Source organism: Rhipicephalus sanguineus, chromosome 6 (assembly GCF_013339695.2).
Source record: "Rhipicephalus sanguineus isolate Rsan-2018 chromosome 6, BIME_Rsan_1.4, whole genome shotgun sequence".
Lineage (NCBI taxonomy): Eukaryota > Metazoa > Arthropoda > Arachnida > Ixodida > Ixodidae > Rhipicephalus > Rhipicephalus sanguineus.
Window position 1 is genome coordinate 160,698,083 of NC_051181.1, and position 25,398 is coordinate 160,723,480.

Here is a 25,398-nt window from a genome sequence, read left to right on the forward strand (position 1 = left end):
AAAACCACCACGGAAGGTGTAGGAATGGGCAGAAGAAAGGCGCCGTGCGCTGCAAAGAATGCCCGAAAGACAGTGGCGAGGAGCCAAGCGAAAGAGCGAAGGGCCTGTCCCCGAACACAGGCCACGCAGAGAGAGAGAGCATCAGCGGCGGATATCTTTGGGCGAACGTGATAAATGGGTTTCGTTTTCCGTGTAAACTCCTCCTCCTTTTCTGGCACTCTTTTACGTACTTCTTGTTCTTGTGACCTGACAAGAGCGCCCCTACTGTCCTGCAGGTTGCTCGGGTTTTTCTCTTTCTTCTTTGTTTCTTTTGAACGACGGTATCCGTTCAGGCTGCTCCTGCTAAAAAAGTGCGAGTGGATATGTTTTTAGACGTCGTTATTTTGAACAGGCGCCATTGTCTTACCTTGTAGCCTTTCCGGCATCATTGAGAGCAGCGTTCTTTGTTGTTTTTTTTTCTTACGACCCACAAATTTTGTTTTCATACGCATAAGACGCCCCAGCTGTCACGTGTCGTACAGCCGCTCGAGTGAATACGCTCGCGGCTGTCTGGAAGACGTTCTGCGCTGTGTTTCTTCTTATTCTAAAGCAACTGCCTCTGTGACAGGAGTGCGCACGAAACTGGCGTGCTCGCATGCGCATCTATACAAACCACACGCAGTTCATCAGAAAGCATCCATCAAATCGGAATACGCGCCCACACGCATGTTTTTACTTTTTTCGTGTGTGAAGCACAGAGACTGCAGAAGGACACCACAAACGGCAAAAACACCTCTGTGCCGCCTGCGGCTTCGGCTGGGATTCACGTATGCCTATTCTTTCCGTGCTGGATTGTCTGACAGCCCTGCTTCCGATAATTTCGGCTGCGAGCTAATGAATAGCTGTAACATCAGGCTACTGACCTGTATACATTGTATGCTCGATCCCTGCCGCATTCTGATGAGATTGGTATGCTGCAAAAACACTTTTGTGTTTGCACTGAGGGGTACTTTGAATACTCACACGAGGTCAAGAATACTAAGTAGTCTTCCACTGTAAGGAAAACATCTTCTTGAATTTCTGTTTTCTCAATGAGTGTGTCGTTAAAGCCTCGTGTCATTCACACATATGCGCACACGCGCTTTCTCATTTAAACCCGCTGCGGTAGCTCAGCTGCTAAGGTATGGCGCAGCTCAGCTCGAGGAATCGGGTTCGATTCCTGGCCATGGCGGGGCATTGAGACGGAGCGAAATGCTAAGACACCACTCTGCTTCGAGTAGGTACGCATTAAAGAACCACTCGTGGTCCAAATCAATCCATAGCCCCAAACTACGGAGTTCCTGATAATCGTATCGTGTTTTGGCCCGTAAACCCTAAAATTCGGTTGTTCTTACTAACGTGCTATTCTTTAGGGTTGCATGATGTTTTTTTTCTTCTGTTTCTGTTTGTTTTTGCTAAATGTGTACAGACGTTGCGATTGGAAAAATGACAGGAAAGTGGCAGACCAAATCAAAGGAACGTCATACGCTTGTTATTTGAGTGCAGGTTGTGCGTTCATTTCGGGCACTAGATATGTATCACATCCATATGAAGTGCAGGAAAGCAGCAAAGTGTCTTATTTCATATAGATATAATATAGGAGGCACGGATACCTTCCTTATGTCTTCTATGCGTTTTGCGCAACACGTTCTCTAGCTGCCTTCGAACGGCGTATTGGAGAAGTCGTAGCGACACGTAAACAGGAAATGCTTTATTAGAGCGTTTTCTGCCCTTTTCTCGCGATACGTCTGCCAGGCGAAAACAGCCATACGTTTAGTAGGCGTTTTGAATATTATTAACTCCTTAATCCACTATAGCAAATCAGACAAACAACGTATTGTGTTAGGTAGATAAATTAGTCAAATTATACCAAAGAAATTATATTTCGCAGGCTAATGTGTAAACCGCAGGCTTTCAGCGTAAGATTACCTAAAATTGCATGCACGGAGCACCATCTCTACGTTATATCGATATCGTCATTTTTACGTAGGTAAGGTTTTTGCTGAACGCCTGTAATGGATTCACAATTTGACCTCTCCCAATAATGCTTCTTCTTATGGCGTAACACAGCAAGTCCGAGAACGCTGCACGATGTTCCGCATCAGTGGGATCATTTTGCGTAGCATTGCAATGGCATTACATTCCCCTTACGCGGACATTACAATATCACGCACAGCCACGTTATTTGAAGAGCTTGGCGTGCGGATAACATATACACGAGCGCCGTTCTTTAATTTTTAAGCGAAGCTTCTATGAGTTATACATTTCGGTGGCGGCAGTTAGTGCACGGAAATTTTATTTATTTATTTATTTATTTATTTATTTATTTATTTATTTATTTATTTATTTATTTATTTATTTGATTTGCATACATAGGTACACATGGACACAGAGGAGAGAGGGAGAGAGCAACCTGGCAACTGCCATCATGAGGGTCACAACGCCTGCCTACTCTTTCGGGAGGAGGAAAGAAACAGAGGAAAGGAGGAGAAAAAGAGGAAAGAAGATAAGAAAGTAAAGAAAAAAAAATTGACGAAGACTTGGATAAAAATAGGTACACACGCACACACACACACACACACACACACACACACACACACACACACACACACACACACACACACACGCACACGCACACGCACACGCACACACACACACACACACACACACACACACACGCGCGCGCGCGCGCGCGCGCGAGAAGAAACGCTTATAAACGGGTGGCCAGATCTGTTTGGGGGTGTACACAAATGAGACCTTCGAAGGTGCGCCGATCACATGCGTATTTGTATGCGCCGTTTTTCAATAATCAACGCTATCTCTCTCGATCGTGGGCTTGTCGGTGATCGGCCGTTTCTGATATGGTAATCTGACCTTTTATCGAAGTCTTTTGCCATTTCACTTTGCCGCGTTCATTGCTGCATTTAATTGTTTCACGCATGCCTGTCCTTGTAGCCTGTAGCAACAGAAGTGTTGCGCTGCTAAGCACGTGGGTGAAGGTCCCATTCCCGGCATGAAGGAAGGAAAAAGAATGGAGCATTGCGAAAAGCGTCAGAAAAAAAAAACTAAACAAAAAACGCAGGTCATGAACGCTCACGCGTTCCCCTTTTCCCGATATGGCAAGGGCTCCTAACTTTCTCTCTCTTTTTTTTTCTAACGTATCAAGCGACGCTCCGCTGTTTGTAAAACGCAACGCTCGCGCAACGTTGGCGCTGACGGAGGTGTTTTTCTGACGAGGTTTCTCTTAGCAGCAGGTTCGAGCGTGTCAACCCGATACTTAAGAACGGTGCTGTCAAGCCCGACACCATCAGGAACCATAGTAAGTGGAAGTAGGCTTCCACTTGTTGTCTGAACCTGCCGCGTTAGGTTTGTTATACAGCATTTTTATTACGCGTTCGTTTGAGGCGCAGAACGCTGCAATCCGTTGTGTGAGTCTTTATTGGCTAACAAACAGATTTACAAATATATTCACACTCCCAGAGGTTCTGTACGTAGTACTTTGGTAAGTCCTGTTACACGACTGAAGGCCCATTACATATACAACATTGCGTTCTTGCTTCATTATACAATAAAGCTCAGTCGAATGCAATTGAAAATGTTGCTTTGTGCCCAGTCCGCAAATTTTGCTTCAGGTGGACTGTGAAACCGAAAGGCATTCGCAAAAGAGCGCGGAGGCGGAGAGCGTTACACCAGTTCTCCGTCGGTGATGCGGTAAAAGAAAGCGAGCCACCATATGCGCGTGATGCAGTGTGTCCGAGTGGGATATGGCTTCCCATACGCTAGGGCACCTCACCAGGCCCGACTGGGAACTTCTGTTATATACTTTAAGCCAGGCGCGTAGCCAAGGGGGCGGGGGGAGGCCCTAGGACCCCCCCCCCCCGAAATTTTGGAGAAGTATGTGTCTCTACCAAAAATAAATAATGAAAATAAGTGTTTTTCTAAACTAGTCAAGGTTTTCAGCAAGTGCCCCCCCCCCCCCCCCCGAAAAAACGTCCTGGCTACGGGCCTGCTTTAAGCTATAGGGTACTGTCTCCGCAACATTGGACTGCAAGAAGTTTTCAAGTTAATCGATATTAAAAAAAAACATAGCAGATATGTACTAAAATGTCACATTAGCCATGCTGCCAGGAGGCAAGCTTCCATTGCCACCGACGTAGACACTATCTTAACGCTGTGGTGCGCGTAAGCACGAAAACATGAAGGAAGGCAAACGAACGAAACACGGCGAAAACTATCAAATGAAAATTTACTGAAACACCAAACATATATAAATATATATGCGGTTAGATGAACCCGTGTTAAAAACACGTGTGCAGACAGCGATTTTCTCAATGACGCGCTTCCAGAAAATCTATCTCCACAGCAAGTACTGTGACGGAGGGCTTCGCAGCACATGCATCACCAGCTTTATTAATCAGATATGCTTCCTCAACTTCACGCGCTACCCTATCTTTGAACTATCCACCTCTGACATCACTAGCGCTCATAACCGACATTTCTTCTCAGCTTTCTCCATACCAAACCTGAGGGACTGTGGTAGTTTAGCATCATGAGCCCTGCCACTGTTTTTATTTTTTGCGGCCTGGAGCACACTAAGTATAGCGGTATTGTGCTCGATCAATTGGACGATTCAGCGAGTGAGATAGTGCTCTAAATTGCAGCTGTTTTTACACTGCATTGCCTTTCATACAATGCAAACGCGAATGCCATAGTATCATCTATCTGTCGCGCTTGGCGGACCGCAGGGCCAAAACCTGGCGAGTGGCTTGTTTTTCATGTTGCGCCGAATATGCGATGAAAGGAGCTGCGTTACAAGACAGAAGCCAGAGCGGTTGAGTTTGCTGTATAGTAATGCTAAACTGCTTATGTACCGCAGACGAGCGCTTGCACGTTTGACCTTTGACCGAATCTGGCGCCAGGGGTTTTTGTCTTAAAATCTGTAGCTTGCTAAGTTTTGTCGCTTTTCACCAAGGCGTCACGTTCGCCAGCATCCTTGGAGAAAGGCAGCACGTCGAGGTATTCTTAAGAGTGCTTAAGGAGCTTTCTTAAGAGTAAAAGACAATTGGGGCAGCTATGCATTAGTTGTGCAAGGACTGGTGGCCTTCCCCTCCTCCTTTCTCTCCTCCTGACCCTCGCTTCCCTTTCCCATCCCCTAACTAAACTATACTATGCAAGACTATGCTATGCTTTACCCTCTTCCCTCCTCCTCCTCACATTCAATTCCCTTTTACACCTCTTTGTTATACTATACTATGCTTCTTGGCTTTGCTTGCCTTGGTAGAGCCAGGCTGGGCTCCCCCTCTCCTAACGCGGCTGTTCTTCGCTCAGCTAGTTAATGCGGGACGACAACGGAGTTTCGCCAAGCTTATACAGCTCCGCCTTAAACCATCTTTCTCGCGTGCAGATGACAAGCATGGAAAATGCATGGCAACGACGACGACGACACGGCGGCGCTACTTTCCTTGGCCGGTGAGGTCAGGGCGCGACCCGTCGGCACTGGACTGAAATGTTCCACCCGGTCTCTTGCGCGCCGGTGATTCTTGTTTACTGAAGACAGGCCGCTTGCACGCCTCGTTTGCTGCGCGACGACGACGTCGTCTAGGCGTCCACCGGTTTCTTGACCGGTGCCCCGAGGCCGTGCCTCGACGGAGATGCATGCCTCGCCGGTTCGAGCGTGTGTGTGCACACGTATGCGTTCCTTCCGTTTACACAGAGACGGCGATAGCTCAGGCTGTGAGCCCGGATGGCTGTTTTGACTCGAGAGGTGCATACGCAGGACTGCACATAAACGTGCCTGCAAGTTATGACGACAGCGTGATTCACCGCTGTGGGCAAAGCTCGCCTCCAGACATGCTGTTCGCCCGACGCGTATCGAATATCGGAGCACTGAGCAAATCACGGCGTGAGAGCGCCGCGTTTCATCTTGCAAAGCCTTAACGTATAAGACCGTGCCTTACACTTCTCGCCAGTTTGGTTGTTTCTTTGCGAAGGCGCGAAATAAAGAAAACTTAGGTGTTAGGTGAATGCAAACGCGCTAATGCTTTCCTTTCTCCGCAATTTTAAAGACGATAGTCTTTCTTGGGGAACTTAAACGCAGAAATTTTGGTCTGTCTTTCTGTCTGTCTTTCTGTTTGTCCGCACGTCCCTCGATTCAGCCGCTCGGCCAAAGTTGAACCACTTGCCCAAGGGCCAGCCGTCTTGAACTGGTAAGGCTGTTCATACTTGTGAAGGTTGTCGATCAAAAAGTAAATATCATGCATATCTGAGGTGCAACATCACTAGGTAAGTATTACGTGCCGTGTTCCTTTATTAGAAAATGCATACATACGTAATTTTAAGGACCCTAGTTTCTTAAGCTGCGCTGAAAATGCATAAGAATGGAAGCTTGAGCGAGTTGGTATGCGTTCATCTTTGTTGAAACAGCGCTCACTAGACGACGACGAAGTAAAAGAAGGCACAGGACAGGCGCTGCCTGTCCTGTGCCTTCTTTTACTTCGTCGTCGTCTAGTGAGCGCTGTTTCAACAAAGCTGAAAATGCGACTGCGCTGAAATTTGCCTTCCTCCGTGCCCTTCGCACGAGCTCATTGTTGTGTTTCGGCTTCGGTTCTGTATTGCACTGTACGAATGCCATGGGTTGGTGTTGAAAAACTTTAGTTTTGAGAAGGCCAAGAAGGTGAAAAAAAAGTATTTAAAAAATGAAAAAGCAGCGTTGTGGGCGGCCTTCAGGCTGGCGGTTGTGGGCGCCGCTCTGGCGTTCCTGTTTTACCCAGGCGACGTGTAAATAAAAGAGTGTGTGGAGAGTACTCGTTGAGTGCGGACGTTTCTCTGCAAAGGTCTTCGCCTGCTGCTGCGCCGGCACTACCAGCACGCAACACAGCACTCATGTTTCCCGATGTATTGCCAGATGGCGTCCATATCTCACACAGCGCCTCTTCTATCGTCTTTACACGACATTTGCAGCGAAGCACGCAGATACGTGGCCAATTTTATTACTTCGTTCTTCCCGCCTTCATTGGGTAGTAAAACAGGCACGCGTCTACTTGACCTCCCTGCCTTTCCCGTCTGACATTCTCCTTCTAAAAACGTGGTGTAGAAGGCATTTTTTTTCACACTGGAACAGTTAACTAAGTTCATCAGATGAGGAAGCCTCATAGAAGTGACTGTAGCCTGCAAATATATGGGACTCTCGAGTTTTTGGCACGAGTATTGCTACGCAGTAAAACATTGATACATGAATTTTACTCGAAGAACGGAAAACAGGAGAGGGAGGGAAAGCAGGGATGTTAAACAGTTTAGAATAACCGGTAAGCTACCCTGCACTGGGAAGAGGCATGGTTGAAATTCAAGGAAGAGAAAAGAGAGAGAGCAGCACAAACACAACGTCACAGTCCGGCAGCCTTATGCGGCGTACGGCATGACTATCATTCTACAGCCGGACAATGGACAATGGTATTTGTTGCATTTTTTGCCCGTTGTCCGCACCTGCCCTGTTTCTCGAAGATACATACGTGAGATAGATGTATGTGACGTGTTTTCTAAATTTGAGAACTTAAAAACTGTGTTATGCCTAAGTGCAAGCTTCTGAATAAAAAGAAAGAAAGCTTGAACACACCAGTAACATATCGCAATACTGAACTCGGAGACAAAATGCTCTGCATTGCTTTCTTTTTCTGTATATAGTTATGTTTACGTGGACAAGCAGGCTTTCCCGTGAAGACTTTTATAGTAATTTTATTTAGTTGGACATATTATGTTTATTGCGATAGCAATTATATGGACCGTCTCGGCGGGTTTTTGCCGTCGCCGTCACCGTCATGTCCCTCCCGTATGAAGTCCAAATTGATAAGATCCCCCCGCGCATCGTATGTTCTATCGCGGGTAAAAGCACGCGAGCGGGGGCGATGAACGCGGCCAAAGCAGAGATCAAACGAGCCGGCCCATTTCCGTCGCTCGGAGGGTGCATGCGATAATATCACCCCGCTCGGGAGGCCTACCATCTAAGCAGACAGGAAACGTCCCACCCGTCTTTAACGAGCATGAAAAGACCTTCCGTCGCTAGGAGGGTGCATTCGCTCGGACGAAATGGGGGACTGTCGCGCGAGGAGCAACTTTGAACTTTGAATCTAAGGGCACGGTCGCGATCGCTGGCACGCGCGCTATCTCGATAGCAATCACAGCGGGCGGCTTGTATACCCTTCTACGTGCTGCGCTCTGTACGCGAAGTGACTATACGGAGAGCATCTCTCCTTGGAGCGGCCGTATTCTCTTACACCAGCGTTTTGTAGTTACGCGAGATCGAATATAAAACAGTTAGCTGCCAGCCTCACTTCGTATAACACTACAATTTGTTGCTATCGCATTCATTGCTTCACCCTTACGGTGAAACTGTGACTTTTTTCTGTCCAGTGTTAAGGTAACTTGCTCTATGTGTGCTCTTCTAATAAGAATTATACTTATTGTATTCGGCTCCTCCAATACCTTACGACGCTTCATTATTTCTGGTCGGTTACTCGTTGCGTTGTATTCGCAAGCTCCTCAATTTTATTCTTATGTGTTATCTCCTCTCTCTCTCTCTCTCATTCTTGAGGTTCATTATCCAGTAACGCTTTCCAGCCAGCTATCGCGTCACCTTGTCGGATGATATTATCTCGACATTGCTATCTTTTTTACACTCGGTCCAGAACTCATCGAAAAAACAAGGACCACAAAATAGCCTTGGCTCTCAGTTATCACTCTTGAATGGCGACTGTTACGCGGAAAATGAGTAGAATCAAGAATACTGCCTCCACAAACAAACAAGATTATTTTTTTCAACTTGATACGAGTTTGTGCGTCTGTATACACGAAAATAACAAAAACAACTATCACGTGGCACCTAGATCTAATATTCGCTATATCGTTCATGGTGTCAAAAAAAAAAAAAAAAAACGCTAAGCGGTTGCCTCTCGCCGACGCCATGATACGAGCGGGCACTGGAACTTGTTTCACTACAGAGTGCTGTATATGAGACGGCTTGGCTCGAGATCTGCTCGCGTGAACCAAGATCCCAATACAAACTTCGATGGCCAAGGTAGGCGCTTCACTGCGCAGACTTGTCGTCGGCTTCAAAGAAAAAAACCCAAGAGTGACCTTCTTTTTCCCTATAAAACTTTCTCCGACATATCCAGCAGTGCTACTATCAACGGAAACTCGCTAACCGTGTCCTCTTGCTCTTCTTCATCTTCTTCTTTTCTTTTGCTGGCTGCTCTCCCATTTTTTAATTCTTTCAACTTCCTCTCGTAAGGTAGGAATTGAAGTGAATGAAGACGAAGTAACCGACAGACTCCCTGGACAGCCGTTTCGAGAAGCTTTATTGCGTGGCGTTTGTGTTTGTGACCGCATGGACAGCAATTGAGGCTGGATAAAGCAGGCACGTGTGGGACTGCTTGATTTCTTGCTTAAAATGTTTTTTCCCGCACTGCAGCGCTCAATATTTTTTTCGTTGAAGTACCTCGAGATATATTGGATAGAAAGCAGCAATAGAGAGCATATCGATTTCAGGAGGGCTGCGTGTTTTTTAGAATTGGCGGTCACGCATGAGGAGTAAGAGCGGTGCAAGATTCGGTACCTCTAGGTAATATAATACACAATGGTGTAATGATGTCGCTGGAAAATGCAAAGAAAACAAAATTATTCTAGCCTTTGCAGGCTAGAAAAAAAAAAGTCGAAGTTGACGTATGAACAGTTTGTTGAGGATTCGCTGCGATAGTTAGTATTATTATTGCTTGGACATATGATCCCATGAGACGGTTTTCAGTTTACAAAGTTGAGGTTTCTGCATCTTTGTTTGTCTTCAAATGCACACAATAAGATAAAATATTCATTCGTTCTCCCGTAGTATACTAGTTACGCCTAGGTTTTGTTGTAAATTCATTATTGTTCTTTCAAATTGCTTTCTGTTGGTTAACCGCGCTCTTTTCTTTCTTTTCTATTATTGACCCGGTATGGTTACCTCATCTTCCTCGCATGGCGTGGAAGACGAGGTAACAATATTACTCGACTTCCAACTCGCCAAAAAATCGAGACGAAAACTTCTGCCAGGGAAGTTCCACTTCCCGCAGTATATCGTGAACGAATTTTAAAAGTTACCATATACATTGTGTATTTGCTTGATAAGCCTCCAAAAAACACAAAATGATTCGATAATTGATATCGAAATAACTTCTGCACGACCTGCATTTACGGATGACAAATGTACTACGCAAAAGCTCGAATGTGTTTTCATCTCCTGGACTTCGCGACATGTTTTAAAAAAGCTCGAATTTTCTTGTGCGAGTGTATAGAAGGTAGAAGGAACCACGTGAAATATGAGAGAAATGACGGTAGCGAAATTTGATTTCACGAATAATCATTTATTGAGTTTGATGGCGCAACGTGAAGAGGGGAAATAAAATCGAGGATGAAAAACTATAAAAGAGCTTCACAGCGAAATAAATTGATGTTCCCCTGTCTGAAGTCGCATGTTTCACTAGGTAAATGCCTTCCAACATGAGACAGGAAAACTGTGTGTTCTTTAGTGCACAGGCGATTGTTCCCGACGTGTCATTGCTGATCGTGCACTAGACAAGCTTTTCCAGCTTTGATGATCTTCTTCACATAACGCACAAGCATTGTCACGAAGCACGCCAACGGTGTCTAAACGCGAAGCGTACGCACAGTGGCAGTTAACGTTACACGAACTCGTAATGTGAATCATTCTTTGCCTCACAAAAAAGGTATTGGGAGATGAGGGTAGATGGGCAGGTTCCTATCATGCCTCTCCTGGGTACTTTGAATAAAACTCAAAGGGTCCCTTATGCATTAATTCGCTCAAGGCGCCTCGAAGGCGAAAGCCATTTTTTTCTCCTCAGTCGATGTATTGCTCCTCCTCCGCACCCCTCCCGAAGCTTTCTGCAGCTAACGTGTTTTTACATTGCCACCGTGATCAGCCCACCTTTGAGCAAGTGACAATGTCGTGCCATGACGTCATCCTGTGACGTCACGTTATCACGTTATGTGATGTCGCATGATGACGTCGTGGCATGACGTCTTCGCTCGCTCTCCACGTTTTCTTCAAGGACATCAGCAGGACATCTTAACTAATCGGCTACAGTCGCTTCTATTTATTTATTGCAAAATGTAAAAGCCAAATAAGTATCTCAGGCTCATTTTCCTCATAATGGTAATAAACATAACACCTAAAGCAAGGGTCATTTGTAGATGCACTCACGTGTGGTACGAGTCGTCGGGCTGGTACAAGTCGAAGTCAAGGAAGACAACCTGCGCCCTTTCGATGCCTTCCCCGCTGAAGTGGTAGGTGCAGCGGGTGTCCGCGGGGTAGCTGTCGGGGTAGCCAGGGCTAGAGAACGTCCCGTTTCTCGATGCTGTGCTGCTGAACAGCTGGTCGCACCCGGACCCTGGAGCAGTAGGGTGATGTACGTCGAGGTAATCAGAACAGGCCTGATGGCAAGCAATGCAGAAATTAGAGCCCGCCCTAACTATTCCTTCGCTGCACCACGAGCAGAGCTGTGCTCCTTCTTAAGAAACAAAGCAGGAGTTCAGGAAACGATGGAGACTAGAAGACATCGATATTCCTGAACACAGGGGGTCTCTGGAGCTGTTGCAACAACTGCGTGTTCAAGAATACTGATTTCTTTAGGCAGCAGAAATATACTACAGTGTTTCCTGTCAATGGAGCGTCCCGATTTAAAAAAAGAGGTACTGCGTTACGTGAAGAAAACATTGTACACATTGAACCAAGTGCACTGGAGTAGCCGACAGTAATTTTTCATTGATGGCATTTAATTAGTAAATCATGATCAAGTTTGTAGCTTTAGTCGCGCAATTGGGAAGTGGTCAATGAGGCATATGTAGGCATATTTAAGGGAGATCTAACTGCGCTAGTTGGAGCAACGTCCTAATCAGGCGCAATTTTTTTTTCGGCTGATAAAGAAAGCCTGCGATATTCACAGAATACCACGTGACTATGCCCCCCCCCCCCCTCCCGCGAAAGAAAGCAGCACTCTCAATTAAGTTTATTGCAAGCAACCGTATTGCCTTTCGCGCGGCAGCCAGATACAGCGCTTCGTCCTGCCTTATGCGTTCATCCCTTTTGTCGTTTTTTTTATCGCGCTTTATTTCATAATGCACTTTCACAACTCGCCCAACTGTCCCTGTTAGTTAAACCCGGGAGGATCACAAAGAATGCTTCGGTTTACAATATAACGGTATTTCTTTTCAACGTAATGAAAAAATCGAATTCTTCACGTTACTACCAGTGTGAGAGCACCGTATATAGCATAGTTGTCTGTTTGGTCCGCACGACTATTGTATCTCTGTCTGCATGTTTCTTTTTTCAAAGTTAATACTAGTACACGGCAAGCCACTGCTCGTTCTAGCTGCCGGTTCCAGCGGCTACTACAATAAAGATTTCTTCTGTTTTATTACTATAATTTGCAAAAATACACGAATAAAAGATGATTACTTAAAAGAGAACAACAATGACGTCAGTAGCGTAGCCAGAAATATTTTTCGGGGAGTGGGGGTTCAACCGTACTTTATGCATGTTCGTGCGTGCGTTTGTATGTGTGCATGTTATCTACACATGCAAAACTGAGAAGTTTCAGTTTGGGAGGGGTAGCTTGAACCTCCTACCCCACTTCTGGCTACGCCAGTGAATGACGTCTGCACCATTGTTTCCCTAATCATTTTCCTAATAAATTTTCTGCTTGGCCCTTCTATTTCTGTAACAAGTTCTCTGTTGCGTGCTAGCTAATTCAATGAAAATGTACGTGTTAATACGCGTGGGAAGGACCACTTTAAGAGAAGTGGAAGAGATAAAGACACGGGGGCAGCTCAAGTGCATAATCGTGGCGATGCAACTTCGCAATAGCTCGATCGCGGCTTCGCAATCTGTTCTCAAACTTCATCTAATGCTTTCTCCGGAAATAGTGTTTCGACAGCGGAGGAACAATGCCTGAGAGCACACGAAAGCGCACCGCACTGTTTCGTGTAGCGTCGTCGACGCGGCCGCATAAACCCGAGATCGCTGTTCTATCTATGTGAGTGATCACCACGTTAGCGCATCCGAAACCCTTCCAGCAACCAAGTTTTCTTCTGTACCTCGGCTTGGCCGGCGTGTCCTGAAAGAAAGGCTCACCCAAATGCCATTATGGCAGCCGAGAACGCTGAATAGGCAGCTAGTAATTAATTAACGAAGGCGCTCTATTCATAAAACAAAAGCGGCCCCCCTCTATAGCCCCGAGTGAAAAATTAGCGTGAACTGTCACGCGCCGCCGGCGACTGTGCTCGAAAGCCAGACAGTTACCGACGCCAAAAATCGACTCCCCTCCCCTTTTTTTTTGTAAAGCGCCTGCGTGTAGCCCTGTGGCGTACACTTTGTCAGGAGCTATGCGCTGAAAAGCTTCGGGGCCTCATCTAAGCAGAATGGCGACCCATACTTCGACGAGGTTTTCACGCAAGTGGTTGCAATTGAAAACATTGCGCCATCTCGAAGGCACCTTTCTCGCTAATCACACTCAATGTCGTTAGAGAAAATAAATAGTCGTGTTTTACGCGCGGAAACCCAAATACGATATTTAGACATGTTTGTAGTGGAGGACTAAGGGTGAATTTCGACAACTGGTTATTTTTAACGCGCACTGAAACCAACAGGCGCACGGGGTATTATTGGGATTCAGTGTCACGCTTTCAAGGCTCAGGCGACGGCGCCTAAGCTGACTTTCGAACAGGGCATGGTTTAGAAAAAAATGGCTGATCCCTCCGTCATAAGAATCGGTATAACACGAAAGTGAAGCATGTCAACACAAAAGTAGTTGACTGTTTGGAGTGCGTTGGTATATGAGAGCTTGTACAATGTCTATTGTTGTTTGGCAGATATAGCGCCACTTGATGTGGACGCACCCACGTTGGCTACCGACGACTAACGCCCATGATCATGATTTAACCATTGCGGTAGCTGAAGTTGTCAATATATACCTGGACACCGCATATGGTGAATCCCACGCAAAGATGACATCAACAAGCACATAGTAAACACTAATACTCGATATGCACTCCTTCAAAGCGTCGTGAAACACGAAGAGAAATGCGACGAGCGCCGTGTCTTCCTTCTAGCCTTAGCCTAATTCTCACAGGGCGAGCGGGGGACGCAGTGCGACAGGCAAGCGAGCGTCGGAGAGCTATTTTTCAATATGGATGGATGCTATGAGCGAGGCTTGGCCTAAAGCCGCCACCTCGCGGTGTGCTAAAGCGTTGACGACATTACACTTCTTCTATTGGAAATGCGCATAATGGGATGGTCGTAGCAACGACGTGTTGCAGGAGCTAATGGCGGAGGCAACGAAGTTTTTTTTTCGACCCTGGTGGCACACATATGTCACCGCCCCGTTATAAATTACAAAAGGAACGCTCACAGCATCCATCCATCCATCCATCCATCCATCCATCCATCCATCCATGCAAGGGCACTATGAGAGGAAAGTGTGAAAGATAAAAGGCGCGTTCGTGTGGCCTCCGTTATGTGTTTGGCGGTAGCTGAGTGGGCTAAACGCCCGCAAGCCATTGTCTCGTTCAGAGAGGTCGTGGGTTCGACTCCTGTCAACGGAACTTTTTTCTTTGCCATCTGATGGCGTTAATTTTGATGACGTATTTCCGTGAAGGAAATACGTCATGAAAGTCTTGGTGGACCCCGGCATAAAACACTTTCGTAAAAAAATATCTGCGTGCTCCGCTGCAAATGCCGTGTAAAGACGATAGAGGAGGCGCTGCGTGAGATATTGACGCCATCTGGCAATACGTCGGAAAACACGAGCTTGTGCGGAGGGTTTCCCTCCTCCGTGGCAGAGGGCGTTCGTCGGCGAACATGGGCATTTTCAGCGCAGCCGCATTTTCAGCGCAGCTTAAGAAACTAGGGTCTTTAGAATTACGTATCTATGTATTTTCTATTAAAGGAACACACCGCCTAATACTTACCTAGTGATGTTGCGCCTCAGATATGCGTAATATTTACTTTTTGATAGACAACGTTCACAAGTATGAACTGCCGTACCAGTTCAAGATGGGTGGGCGGTAAGCAAGTGGTTCGACTTTGGCCGGATCGCTGAATCGGGTGACAGACAGACAGACAGACTAAAATTTCTTCGTTTAAGTTCCCCAAGAAAGACTATCGTCTTTAAAAAGCATCGGACTCCTTGTTGTAATGATAGAATTTGAAAGCTACAATGTTATCGATCGTAGTCTAGCAGTTTTCATTTTTCTACCCGTCATGGTAGCTTATAGAAAGTGGGGTGTCGTGCGGCTGCGTTTCTACCCATTTCGATGTAGGGCAAGATGCAACAACACTCGTGGGCAGTGATCAGCAAATGAAACGCTACAATTAATTGGCTCGCATGTACGCTGGCGCTTTCTTTCGCCACAAAAGGATGTCAAGATGTCCGATTCTTTTTAAAGATTGAAGCGAGGTCCTTGGTGCCGCATTGCGACTGCGTTTGATAAAGAGGCGATAATTCAGCGCTCATCGTTGGCACAAAAAGAGCCGGCCGCCATGCAGGCCGATTACAGCGTGTTCCTAACTACAACGTGTCTCATGCCTTGGCTTTGACAGGTAAACATCAGAATTTATTATTTGCCTTTTTTTGCGCATGTCACGTTTTGTTATTCATTCTGCAGGTTTGCATTATCGCGGGATTTTTCGCCTTCGATGTCATCAGGTTATAGCTTCAATCAGGAATATATGTTTGCTACATGTATATTAATACGAGAAGTGCTACCAAAATATATGCACAAGAAAGCAGAGTAATGCGGTCTACCATGGTGTTCTTTATTAAAGAGTGCGAACATATTTTTACCTTTCGCGCCTTAAGGCGAACCAGCGCAGCATTTGGATACGGAGATGTTGACATGCCAACGTTCGTGCTGGTGGCCTTCATGTTGATTTCGCGAAAACGCTCGCACGCTGCGTACGCTTCGCCGGGGAGAGCAGGCGAGCAGGCACACGCGCCGCTTCGGAAACCGGCCGGCCTCCTCAGCGCACTGCCTGTAACTACGCATGCACAGTGGCACCCCCACGAGGCGCGCTCACCCGTAAACGCATTCAGCTATAACTTATGTAAGACACCTGTTTGGTTAAGCAGAGGATGTCATTCTAAGCTCAGTCTCTTTCGAGAGTCGACTGTAACTGCGCAGTGTTGCTGTCTAAACCGAACTTTCACTGCGCAGCCCTAAACGCCCCTAATATATAGGACTGTTTCATTAATGTATTAGCCTGTAACGCACTTCTTAAGTCTGAATCTAACTGTCCAGCCAATACCCGATGTTACGAGGATAAAAGTCGTATGTCAGCACATTTTATTGCGCGCCGCTGTTGAGCCTGAAACATAGCGCCCTGCACGAAGCCACACACAAGGCGCATCCGTTGGGCACCAGAGTGGTGGTATTGTGTGTAGCGAGGCACTACTGTTCGCCCGGTCAGGGAACTCCATCTGGAGCAGGCACGTCCGGCAGTCGCCGTTGGGAGCAACTATACAGGCGGCCAAGACTCGATTCTTTCGAAAGAGCCCGGCGAGGAACAACATACGCCGCGACGGCAAAGGCTAAGGTAGCGAGGAAAACGACGTGCTCGTTTGCAAAGACGCCGAGCGACTACAGACGGCAGAACTGGCTCGAAATGGTTGTTGTTAATCCAATTTGCTGGAGAGCGAAGCTCGGGCAAATGAATGACAAAGAAGAGAAACGATGGCCCGCCCAAACAACTACGCCCGGAAAGAGGAGGCGCCCCTGTTTCTTCTGTTTTGTCTTCTCTGGGAAGATGCTTGGCAGCGCTCCGCTGCTTTCTGACGCTCCCAACACCCGCACTGCGCTTTCTCCTGCCGTGTCTCGGCTGTCCTCCTCACCTCTCCCTGGTTCTAAACATGCGTCGTCCGTGCGCCACTCCTCCCATCCCTGTTCTCGTTCGGTTCCCTTACGATGGAGAACAGTGAACAGAATACTCGGCCCTGGTGTGTGCACACGTGTTTTCTTTCCGCGCCGGCTCTCTGGGCGCCTGAGTTTCCGTGCACTTCCTCTGGAGCACGCACCCGAAGGAAAGGCCGTGTTTCGGATCCCATAAATCGGCTCCTCTTCGGGAAACAAAGGGTTAAGAGGAAGGGAAACCGAAGCGAACAGAAGCGTAAAAAGTTCGAAAGGGTGGACGTAATGGGCTGGATTGGAATCGTTCCTAAAATTGCGCAGTGTTCTCGAGAGGCTGAACTTGAAGCCCACGTGGTGAACTACGTGCACTACGCAAATGCTATTTGCCAAGTGTCAGTGTCCTGTCTCAATTATTTGTTTGCTTTTAAAGCGCTTGAAATTTAGTGACATCCTCGACACGTGATGTCAAGGACTTCACTTTGAAAAAGCGCATTTAAAAGCATATGACACATTGAAAACAGCACTAGATAATACGGATGCCGCAGAGATATACTAAACACATGAAAAACTGCAGAAATAGACTTTTTCTTGCTGTTTTTCTTTCTGAGTAACTCATAAGGACTTCTTTTTTGTTTTGTGCTTTGAGTTACAAAGAATATAGAAGGCAATTTTTCTCTTTGATGATTCTCTCTTCACATACGAGTTCTCTCAGTTTTCCTAAGCAATAAGCAATGGGCTCCAGCGCTCGCTGTAGATAGTCGTGTCAACATGTCTTTACCTTTCAGGTCAATGTAAAATAAGTATTTCGATAATGAAAAGCAAGTTAGCCGTAAATCATTTCGAAAACACTGATACCGCGACTGATTAGTAGACTAGTACGGCCTCGGTACGTACACTGCATATTGTCAGCTGTCCTGAGGCTACATGGGTCACTTATGGCCTTGGTTGTAGTGCACAGATTTAGCGAAAGAGGTACGCCGGTGGGTCGTAAGCGTGCACGCATGCCGTGCAAAAAGAACAAAGCAGCAGCGGACAATCAAGAAAAGGTTGAATGACAAAAGTAATACCCGACCGAATGAGGAGCAAAGTGCAAGAAAAGGGACGAACGTGAGACCCCGTTCGGCGTCGGCACGCCGGGCGTGCAAACGCGCCCTTTCTTTTCGGGTAACCGGAAAAGTGTAATACCGCTGCTGCTCCGGGTGGAGCAGCGGCGCTCTTTGAATTCCGGTGGCGCGAATTCTCGGCGCTACGTGCGGAAGCCGACGCCACGCCACACTCGTGGGTGCGTGGCACGCAAGGTCCTATTGCTATCGACAAAAAACAAAGATAGCATATGGCCTTGTGGCCCGGCATGTCACACACCATTCCTGAACCGTGAGCGCTGCGGTCGTTGTATCTTTCAATATGATCATTGTAAACACGCCGGCGTTCGGGGGAACTAAAAGGGGAAATATATATAAACTGCACAAAGCGGCAAAATAATGTACATACGTGATGGCGATATATTGAAATTAAATTCTGGCGTGTTGCGCGTGCGAAAAGTGCGTAAAACCCGTTATCGATACGCGGCATGGCCACCACCAAGCGTACTTCCATATCCTAAACAGCGCAATAGCGGAACATCAGGGCGCTGTCACATGTGGGAGAGTAACGTGACCTGAGAAGGAACGTCCCGTATGACGTCAATTCACCGCCGTAAAGTTTGAATGAAAGGAAAGGTTCTGTCTGGCGTTGCAGAAGTATACCTCTTTTGCCAGTGCCAGTGGTTGGCCCGTGTCACTGGGGGCCTGTAACCATTAGCCCGTGGTACTGTGATAAAATGTTACCGAATTTTAATAGTTGGTTTTACGTCGCAATAGATGTTACAGCGCTACCCGCCACAGGTGGTCTAGTGGATATGACGCGCGCCTGCTGACCCGCCTGCTCGCCTGCTGCGGGATCGAATCCCGGCCGCAGCGGTCGCATTTTTGATGGAGGCGAAAATGCTTGAGGCCCGTGCACTTAGATTTAATTGCACGTTAAAGAACCCCAGGTGATCGAGAATTCTAGAGTCCTCCACTACGGTGTCTCTCATAATCATACGGTGGTTTTGGGACGGTAAACCCCCACAATTATTACAGATGTTGCAGCGCGAAGCAAGATGATAGGACTAAAAAGACGACGGCAAGCGCTTTCGTCACATGGGATTGGCGTGAGCCGAAATCTAAGTACTAAGGTGTTCTTGCATGTCGTCCTCATAAAAACGCGGCGTTTAATTCAATCTGCGACCTCGTAGCTCCGCTAGGCCACTGCGGCCTATAAGATTGCGCTATACATTAACGTGCGCCTGAGGATATTAACGACGAAGGACGTTTACGTGCAGACTTCGTCTACGGCTTCGCTACTCGAGATAAATTTTATGCTAAAAGCCTACCCAGGGCCGATCATCAGCTCTAGAAGCTTCCCACGCTTATAATAATACTGGCTACTGCCATGTAGGGACCTTGAGGCACGTTTAAGGTACAGGCCGCAGCTTTTTGCCTAGAGAACCTCCCCCCCCCCTCCTAACAACTGTGTTAGAACGCAGAAACGTTCTGAACTTCTGATAGACGTGAGATGGCGAATCTTTTAGCGAGCTGTGTCCATTTGCATCAGTTGTTATTGAATGTGCTTACTTATCTCGTAGTGACACGAACCTACGAAAGTTTTCTCAGGCCTATTTCGAAGAAATTACACAGGATTTCTACGGTCGGCTGAAAGTGTGGCGAAAATTTCGACTCACGATCCTATCAGGCATGAGAATTTGGGAACATTAGAGCGCAAAGCCAGACATTCACAAGGACGAGAGACACAGGAATGAGGCTAACTTTCATATACCTTTATTTGAGGCTTCGCCGGCAAATAAATACACAGGAAACAAATATGCGCAGTGAGTCAAACGCATGGTCACGTGGCACGAAACCGCTTCAGCAAAAATGTTAGATACTCAGCCTCTGCACTCCAAAGCTTCACAGACGTATCATCAACACACATATCTCCTCTCTTCCTGGTGTGACATACTTCTAACAGTTCTCATGCCATTCTATCCCTACCTCTGCACCTCTGCCCAGAATCTTTATCTCGTTCAGTTTCGGCTCACACGCCCTGCAACTTGCGCAACGCTCAGTAAAATTAGTGCCCCCGCTCTGACCAGTGCGTGAGTGCTTCCCCGCCCGGTCATTAATGCAGTGACCCGCCTGGCCTACATACATCTTGTCGCAGGTCAACGGGGTCTGACAGATAACCCCAGTACAACAGTTAACAAACTGTCCACCGTGTTTTGTCTGGCAGCCTCAAATGTTCCCAAAAGCTACGCACCACCTCGCCTAATTTCAAGTTTCGTTAGGCATGAGATATTTACCTGGGTCTGGCGTCGTGTACAACGGCGCATCGGTAGTTTCCACTTGGCTGTCTAGACTTTGGACAGGAGACCACGATGGGGGCGTCGAGGCACAACTGGAGAGCCAAGCCTGAAGTAGCTCTGCGGAATAGACAGAACGATGACACTTGGTACAAGTGTTGCTATAGCTTTTGATTTTGACGACATGTTCTTGAAATAGCTAACAGAGGCAATAGATAAAAATCAGTGCTGCAATTGCAGAGTTCAGAAAAGAATAATCGTCAGTGTCAAGGATACCGTGCGACATGTACCATTGAAATTGAAACTCAAGATTTGAGTATAATAAGTGTACTAAAGAAGTAGGCGAACAATCCGCATAGGCATGGCTAGTTCTCTGTCACTCACATAGATTGCGATGTCGCGAAAAAGGCGTTTGCTTTTTGTCATGCGTTTCTTGACACGCTCTCAGACGACTGACGTTCCGGTATTTCGTATCTCGGGAACTTGTGTAAGCTCGGCACACCTCGAGCTTTCTGCTAGATACATCCGAAGTGGCTAGAATCAAGGTATGTTGCTTACAGCCGCTTCAGAGGTGTCTTATCCAGGGCTAATTCATAAATTCACTACCTATTAACCGTAGCTCATCGCATCACTTTCTAGAGGGATCTGTGACATCGTTGTGTGGGAGATTACAGCCATGGCAATTCGACCAGCCAGGGAATGATAGTTGACCGATATGCTTGTTGAAACTTCTTCGAAGTGACATCGAACGGCTTCGTAAGATTGAAAATTTATCATTATATACAAAATATAACATTTGAAACGTTAAAAAATATATATTGCCTTGGCTAATGTTTTCAGCTTTTAAGAAAGTAAGAGTGTTTCCAAATTTATGCCAGTAAAGGCGGCAAATAAAGTCGCAGGTATATTAGCCGTAGAAAAACAGCGCGATAAAGACGGGACGAAGAAAGGACATAGACCACGGCACTAACGACCAAATGTTCTTCTACTGGTGATCATTAACCAACCATGCCAAACGTGTACCCCACTGCAGTTCATCAGAAGAATATCTCAAGGCGCAAGCATGACGAGAGAGAGAAACAACTTTATGGACATAAATACTGCTTGATTAGAAAAACTCGTATATTATTAGTGGGAGCCGAGCGGTCGCGGCGCCAGAGTTATGTCTGTGATTACAGCAGGACGCCACGTACCGGAAGACGGTCCTCCTTCGGCGTAGTGGAGTTCCTCTTCGAAGTGGTACGATGCCTTGAATCCCTGCCCAGGCGACTGACTCCGGCTCACAAACTCGACCATCATGTCAGGGCCGGTCGAAAGAAGTTCCACGAAGTAGTGCGTGTTGCAGAACTGCGCGATTACCCGGGCTGCCAAGTCCTTGCCGTCGTAGACGACAATTGCGTCAGGACTCGTCAGGCAGCTGCACACAGTGTTGACGAGTTACACTCTAACGAACACATTTATTGGGCTGTTGCTACGTTATATACCCTTTTCATAATTGTAAAGCTAGCTTTCCTGCGATGCGGTTACCCAACTATGGCGGTTAATCACTTCTGCATACAGCGTGCTCAAGCGCAGTTTGCTTGCGCCACAGTTCTCTTGATATAGCCACAGCTCTCTTGATATAAACACGCATAACAAACAAGCCCGAGCACGTGCAAATACGACCTCCTCTTCACTTGAATCGCAACGGGTGCCGCGATTAGTTGAGCGAATGTGCAACGCGGAAAAGCGCACTTGCGGATTAAGAAAAGGGTATATTACGAAGAATAATAAAGGGAGAAAGAAGGAAGGAAGGGAATACGAAAGGGAGAAGGCAGGGAGGTTAACCAGACAGCAGTCCGGTTGGCTACCCTACGCCGGGGGAAAGGGAAGGGGAGTGGAAAAAGGGGAGAGACAGAGAGAGGGGGGGAAACTGCATATATAAGCAAAGGCACTAACAAGTAGTAGAACCAGTTGGGACACTGCGAAAGTGGAGAGAGAGAGAGAGAGAAAGAAAGAAAGACGAGCGCAATGTAAACACGTGCATCGTACAACGGTATAGCAGCCAGCGCTAACGATGTCTGTAATGAAGGCTTGTAGGCGTGAAAAACACAAGCAGCGCGAATAGAGCAATCTAGGTGCGGAATTCCTTTGGGAGCACTGATTTATAAATGCTTGTTATAGAAGAGTATTGCGACTTAATTCATTTTTGAGCGTGGCCAGATAGAGATGATACATATAAGTGTCTCGTCTCAGATGCAAGTGCGTAGGGGGATTTCGGTCATTCTAATAATGCAGTATATGAATGAGTAAATGTGACGCAAAGCCACAAACGGTGCACATCAATGGTCTCGTGTTGTGGACATCTCGGCGACAGATATTGTTGCAGATCCGGGTACAACGAACGCAAAGAAGTCATGGTGGAAACGTTCGAGACCCACAGGGGTAGTCAACGTATCGTACAGTCACTAGACACCGAGCGCAGCCCAGCTAGCCCAGCGGCCACGTTAATCAAGAAAAGCGGAATCGAAACCCATCGACCACTCTCTCTATACACGTCATGTGATTTCGTCGGAGTAGTCATTGTTACCGATATTGCATGGACCCGGAAGACATTCAAAAATTACGTAATATGCTACAGTCACGGCTTCGATAATAGGCCGGGCGAATCCGCTAGACCAGTTCATTATTTATAGGGTCCGTAGCACATTGGGTTTTCTATGCTGTGTACGTCGTAGGAAACTAATGTTCCCGGAGGTGCATGACTAAACGAATTCAAGCGCGACAGGAAGGGCAGCTAGTTCGGTACCTGTCAATATGGTCGCACGCGATGTCTCCAACTGGTTTTTTAAAGGCGAAAGCCTTAGATGCCTCATCAGATGCGATAATCGACCGTCGGCATCAACACGAGTAATGCAAAAAAAAAATGATCGTCATGTGATGACGCCACCATGTGACGTCGTCATGAGGTCACAGATCGCCAAAACTTGTAACGTCATCGTGACGTCACTATGGCGTCACATCACATGACGCGACATGATGACGTCATCACGTGACATCGTCGCTTGTTCAAAGGTGGGCTTATCACGGAGAGTATATATATATACACTTCGCTGGGAAAACGTATGCTGCCGCAGCAGAATTTGTGAATGTCACCGAACCGTTGCCGTGTCCTGGATACGTTGTATATATGTTCCTTTATTGCTTGTTTTAAAAACTTCAACCGCGCTTGTACTTTCCTTCTGATGCCATGAATTTTCAGTTGTATTTGAGGCCGGTGCAGACACCACAACGAGGCTGAAATTTGTGGAAGAGTCGCCGATTGCGTTTAGAGGCATGCCTGATGTCTTTAAATAGCTCAGGCAACTATTAAATGCCGCTTCATTGCTGGCAGCAACCAAGACTGTTTAAGAGAAGCATAGTCAGGCTCCGAATGTTTGCTCTAATGGCAGCGCCGGTAGCAATATATTTGTAGTTAGACCATCTCTAGCAATGACCGCTGCTGACATTCGAGATGCACTGCGGAAGAAGTCGCGCGAACACCGACACAAGGGAAGAGGACCAGGTGACAGAAACGCCGAGACGTTCATGTAAGCAAAAACATGTTGCACTACTGCTGTTCCCACCAAAGGACGGCGCTGGATCTCCGCTGGAGAGGTGTCAAGAAATAAAGAAAAACAATAGAAGCTATGTGCGAAAATACTAAACCGGGGTAACATAATCGACAGCAGGTGCCGGAAGAATATTACTCTAAATTATCTTAAAATCAAAGCAAACTGCGGCACAGCGCTGACGCCGAGGACTTTCAGACGACCAGTCTTTCCGCACAGGTGCGCGCTTAAAAGCCCCCGGTTCCTGTTAATTACACACCGGCGCTCTCTAAATCCATGCACTCTTGTAAATACAGTCATTAAAACGAATAATAAGGGAGTAAATAAAACGAAGAGAATTTCACCGCGCGAGAATACAAGTGTTCATATTTCATACACAGGAGCCGGTTACACGACAGGTGGAGTGAACACAAACAATCAGCCTTTGCTGCACCAGCATCTTGCATTTGGTTTATATCTGATTGACTGACTCCCGGCCTAGCCTCTGCAGTGCTGCAGAGTATTCCCGAGCCACCGTGTAGGTGGTCGGTCGATAACCTGGCACCGTCAGATATTATTTCTTTATGGCGCTCTTCTTATTTTTGGCTCTGCTTAGATTGTTCTTCGACGGGCCTTATCGCCGAGTGGTCGTTGCCAGTTATTTATAACGCTCTTGTTCTTTTTCTGGGTTGCTTCTAATTTGTGTTGCGTATCGGCCGTTTCTAAACTTTGGCGAAACAACTTGGAGATAAGAACGGCGGTACGGTACGGCTTAAGTACGCAAGCAACGAGAGTGGCTGGGAATTTTCCTTGCGCCACTTTTCCTAACGTGCCGCTGACGTGCATTTATCAGACTTGAAAATAATGCAGGAAAGAATAAACGTTTAGCTTTGAATAAATTCACAACCCCTGAGCGAGCAGTTATCAGCAGTTTCAATCGACGTCTATATTAAGCACTCGCTGGGCGTACACGCACACACCACTAAGAAAATCGGACGCTGCCCTGATGAGGTCTCTTGCCGAAGCGCGGGTTTACAATGTCGAAGCAAAGGCTCTTAGTTCTGCCGAAGTCGATCACTAGCGATGGTGCATTTTGCTACTAATCTAAATATTATCAAGCTTAATTGATGGCGCGCAGCAAGTTAACGTAGAACAATTTATGTTCAAGTGTGTTCCAAGCTCAAGTCACTAACAAAATGAAAGGTGTGCCGCAATGTATTGATATATCGCTCAAGTAACTTAGATTTTTTTCAGCTGCCACGCTTGTCTTGATTTATTTTAAATATCACAAGAAAAGTAATGACGTTATTTGATAAAGCGCCTCCTAGGAACGGTATCTCCTTTGTGAAAACCCCTTTTCTGCGTCCTATGTCGCAGCAAGTGCCTGAAACGTCGTGGGCGGGGAACCGTCGATCAATGTTGCTTAAAAACGTTATCGCTCGGAGGGCCTTACCTGCGCGGGCATCTTGCTCACTGAATTTCGAG

The 25,398-nt window shown here is 46.8% G+C and overlaps 1 protein-coding gene across 1 annotated transcript in view; it reads right to left on the reverse strand.

Annotated features, from left to right (window-relative positions):
• Positions 1-25,398, reverse strand: part of LOC119396932 (suppressor of lurcher protein 1) — a 113,373-nt gene that overhangs the window by 26,738 nt on the left and 61,237 nt on the right. The window contains exons 7-9 of the mRNA XM_037664317.2: positions 21,538-21,761; positions 20,345-20,464; positions 11,267-11,453 (exon numbers count right to left, since the gene is read on the reverse strand). Coding sequence (XP_037520245.1) covers positions 11,267-11,453; positions 20,345-20,464; positions 21,538-21,761 — 531 coding nt within the window. The remainder of the gene's footprint in view (positions 1-11,266; positions 11,454-20,344; positions 20,465-21,537; positions 21,762-25,398) is intronic.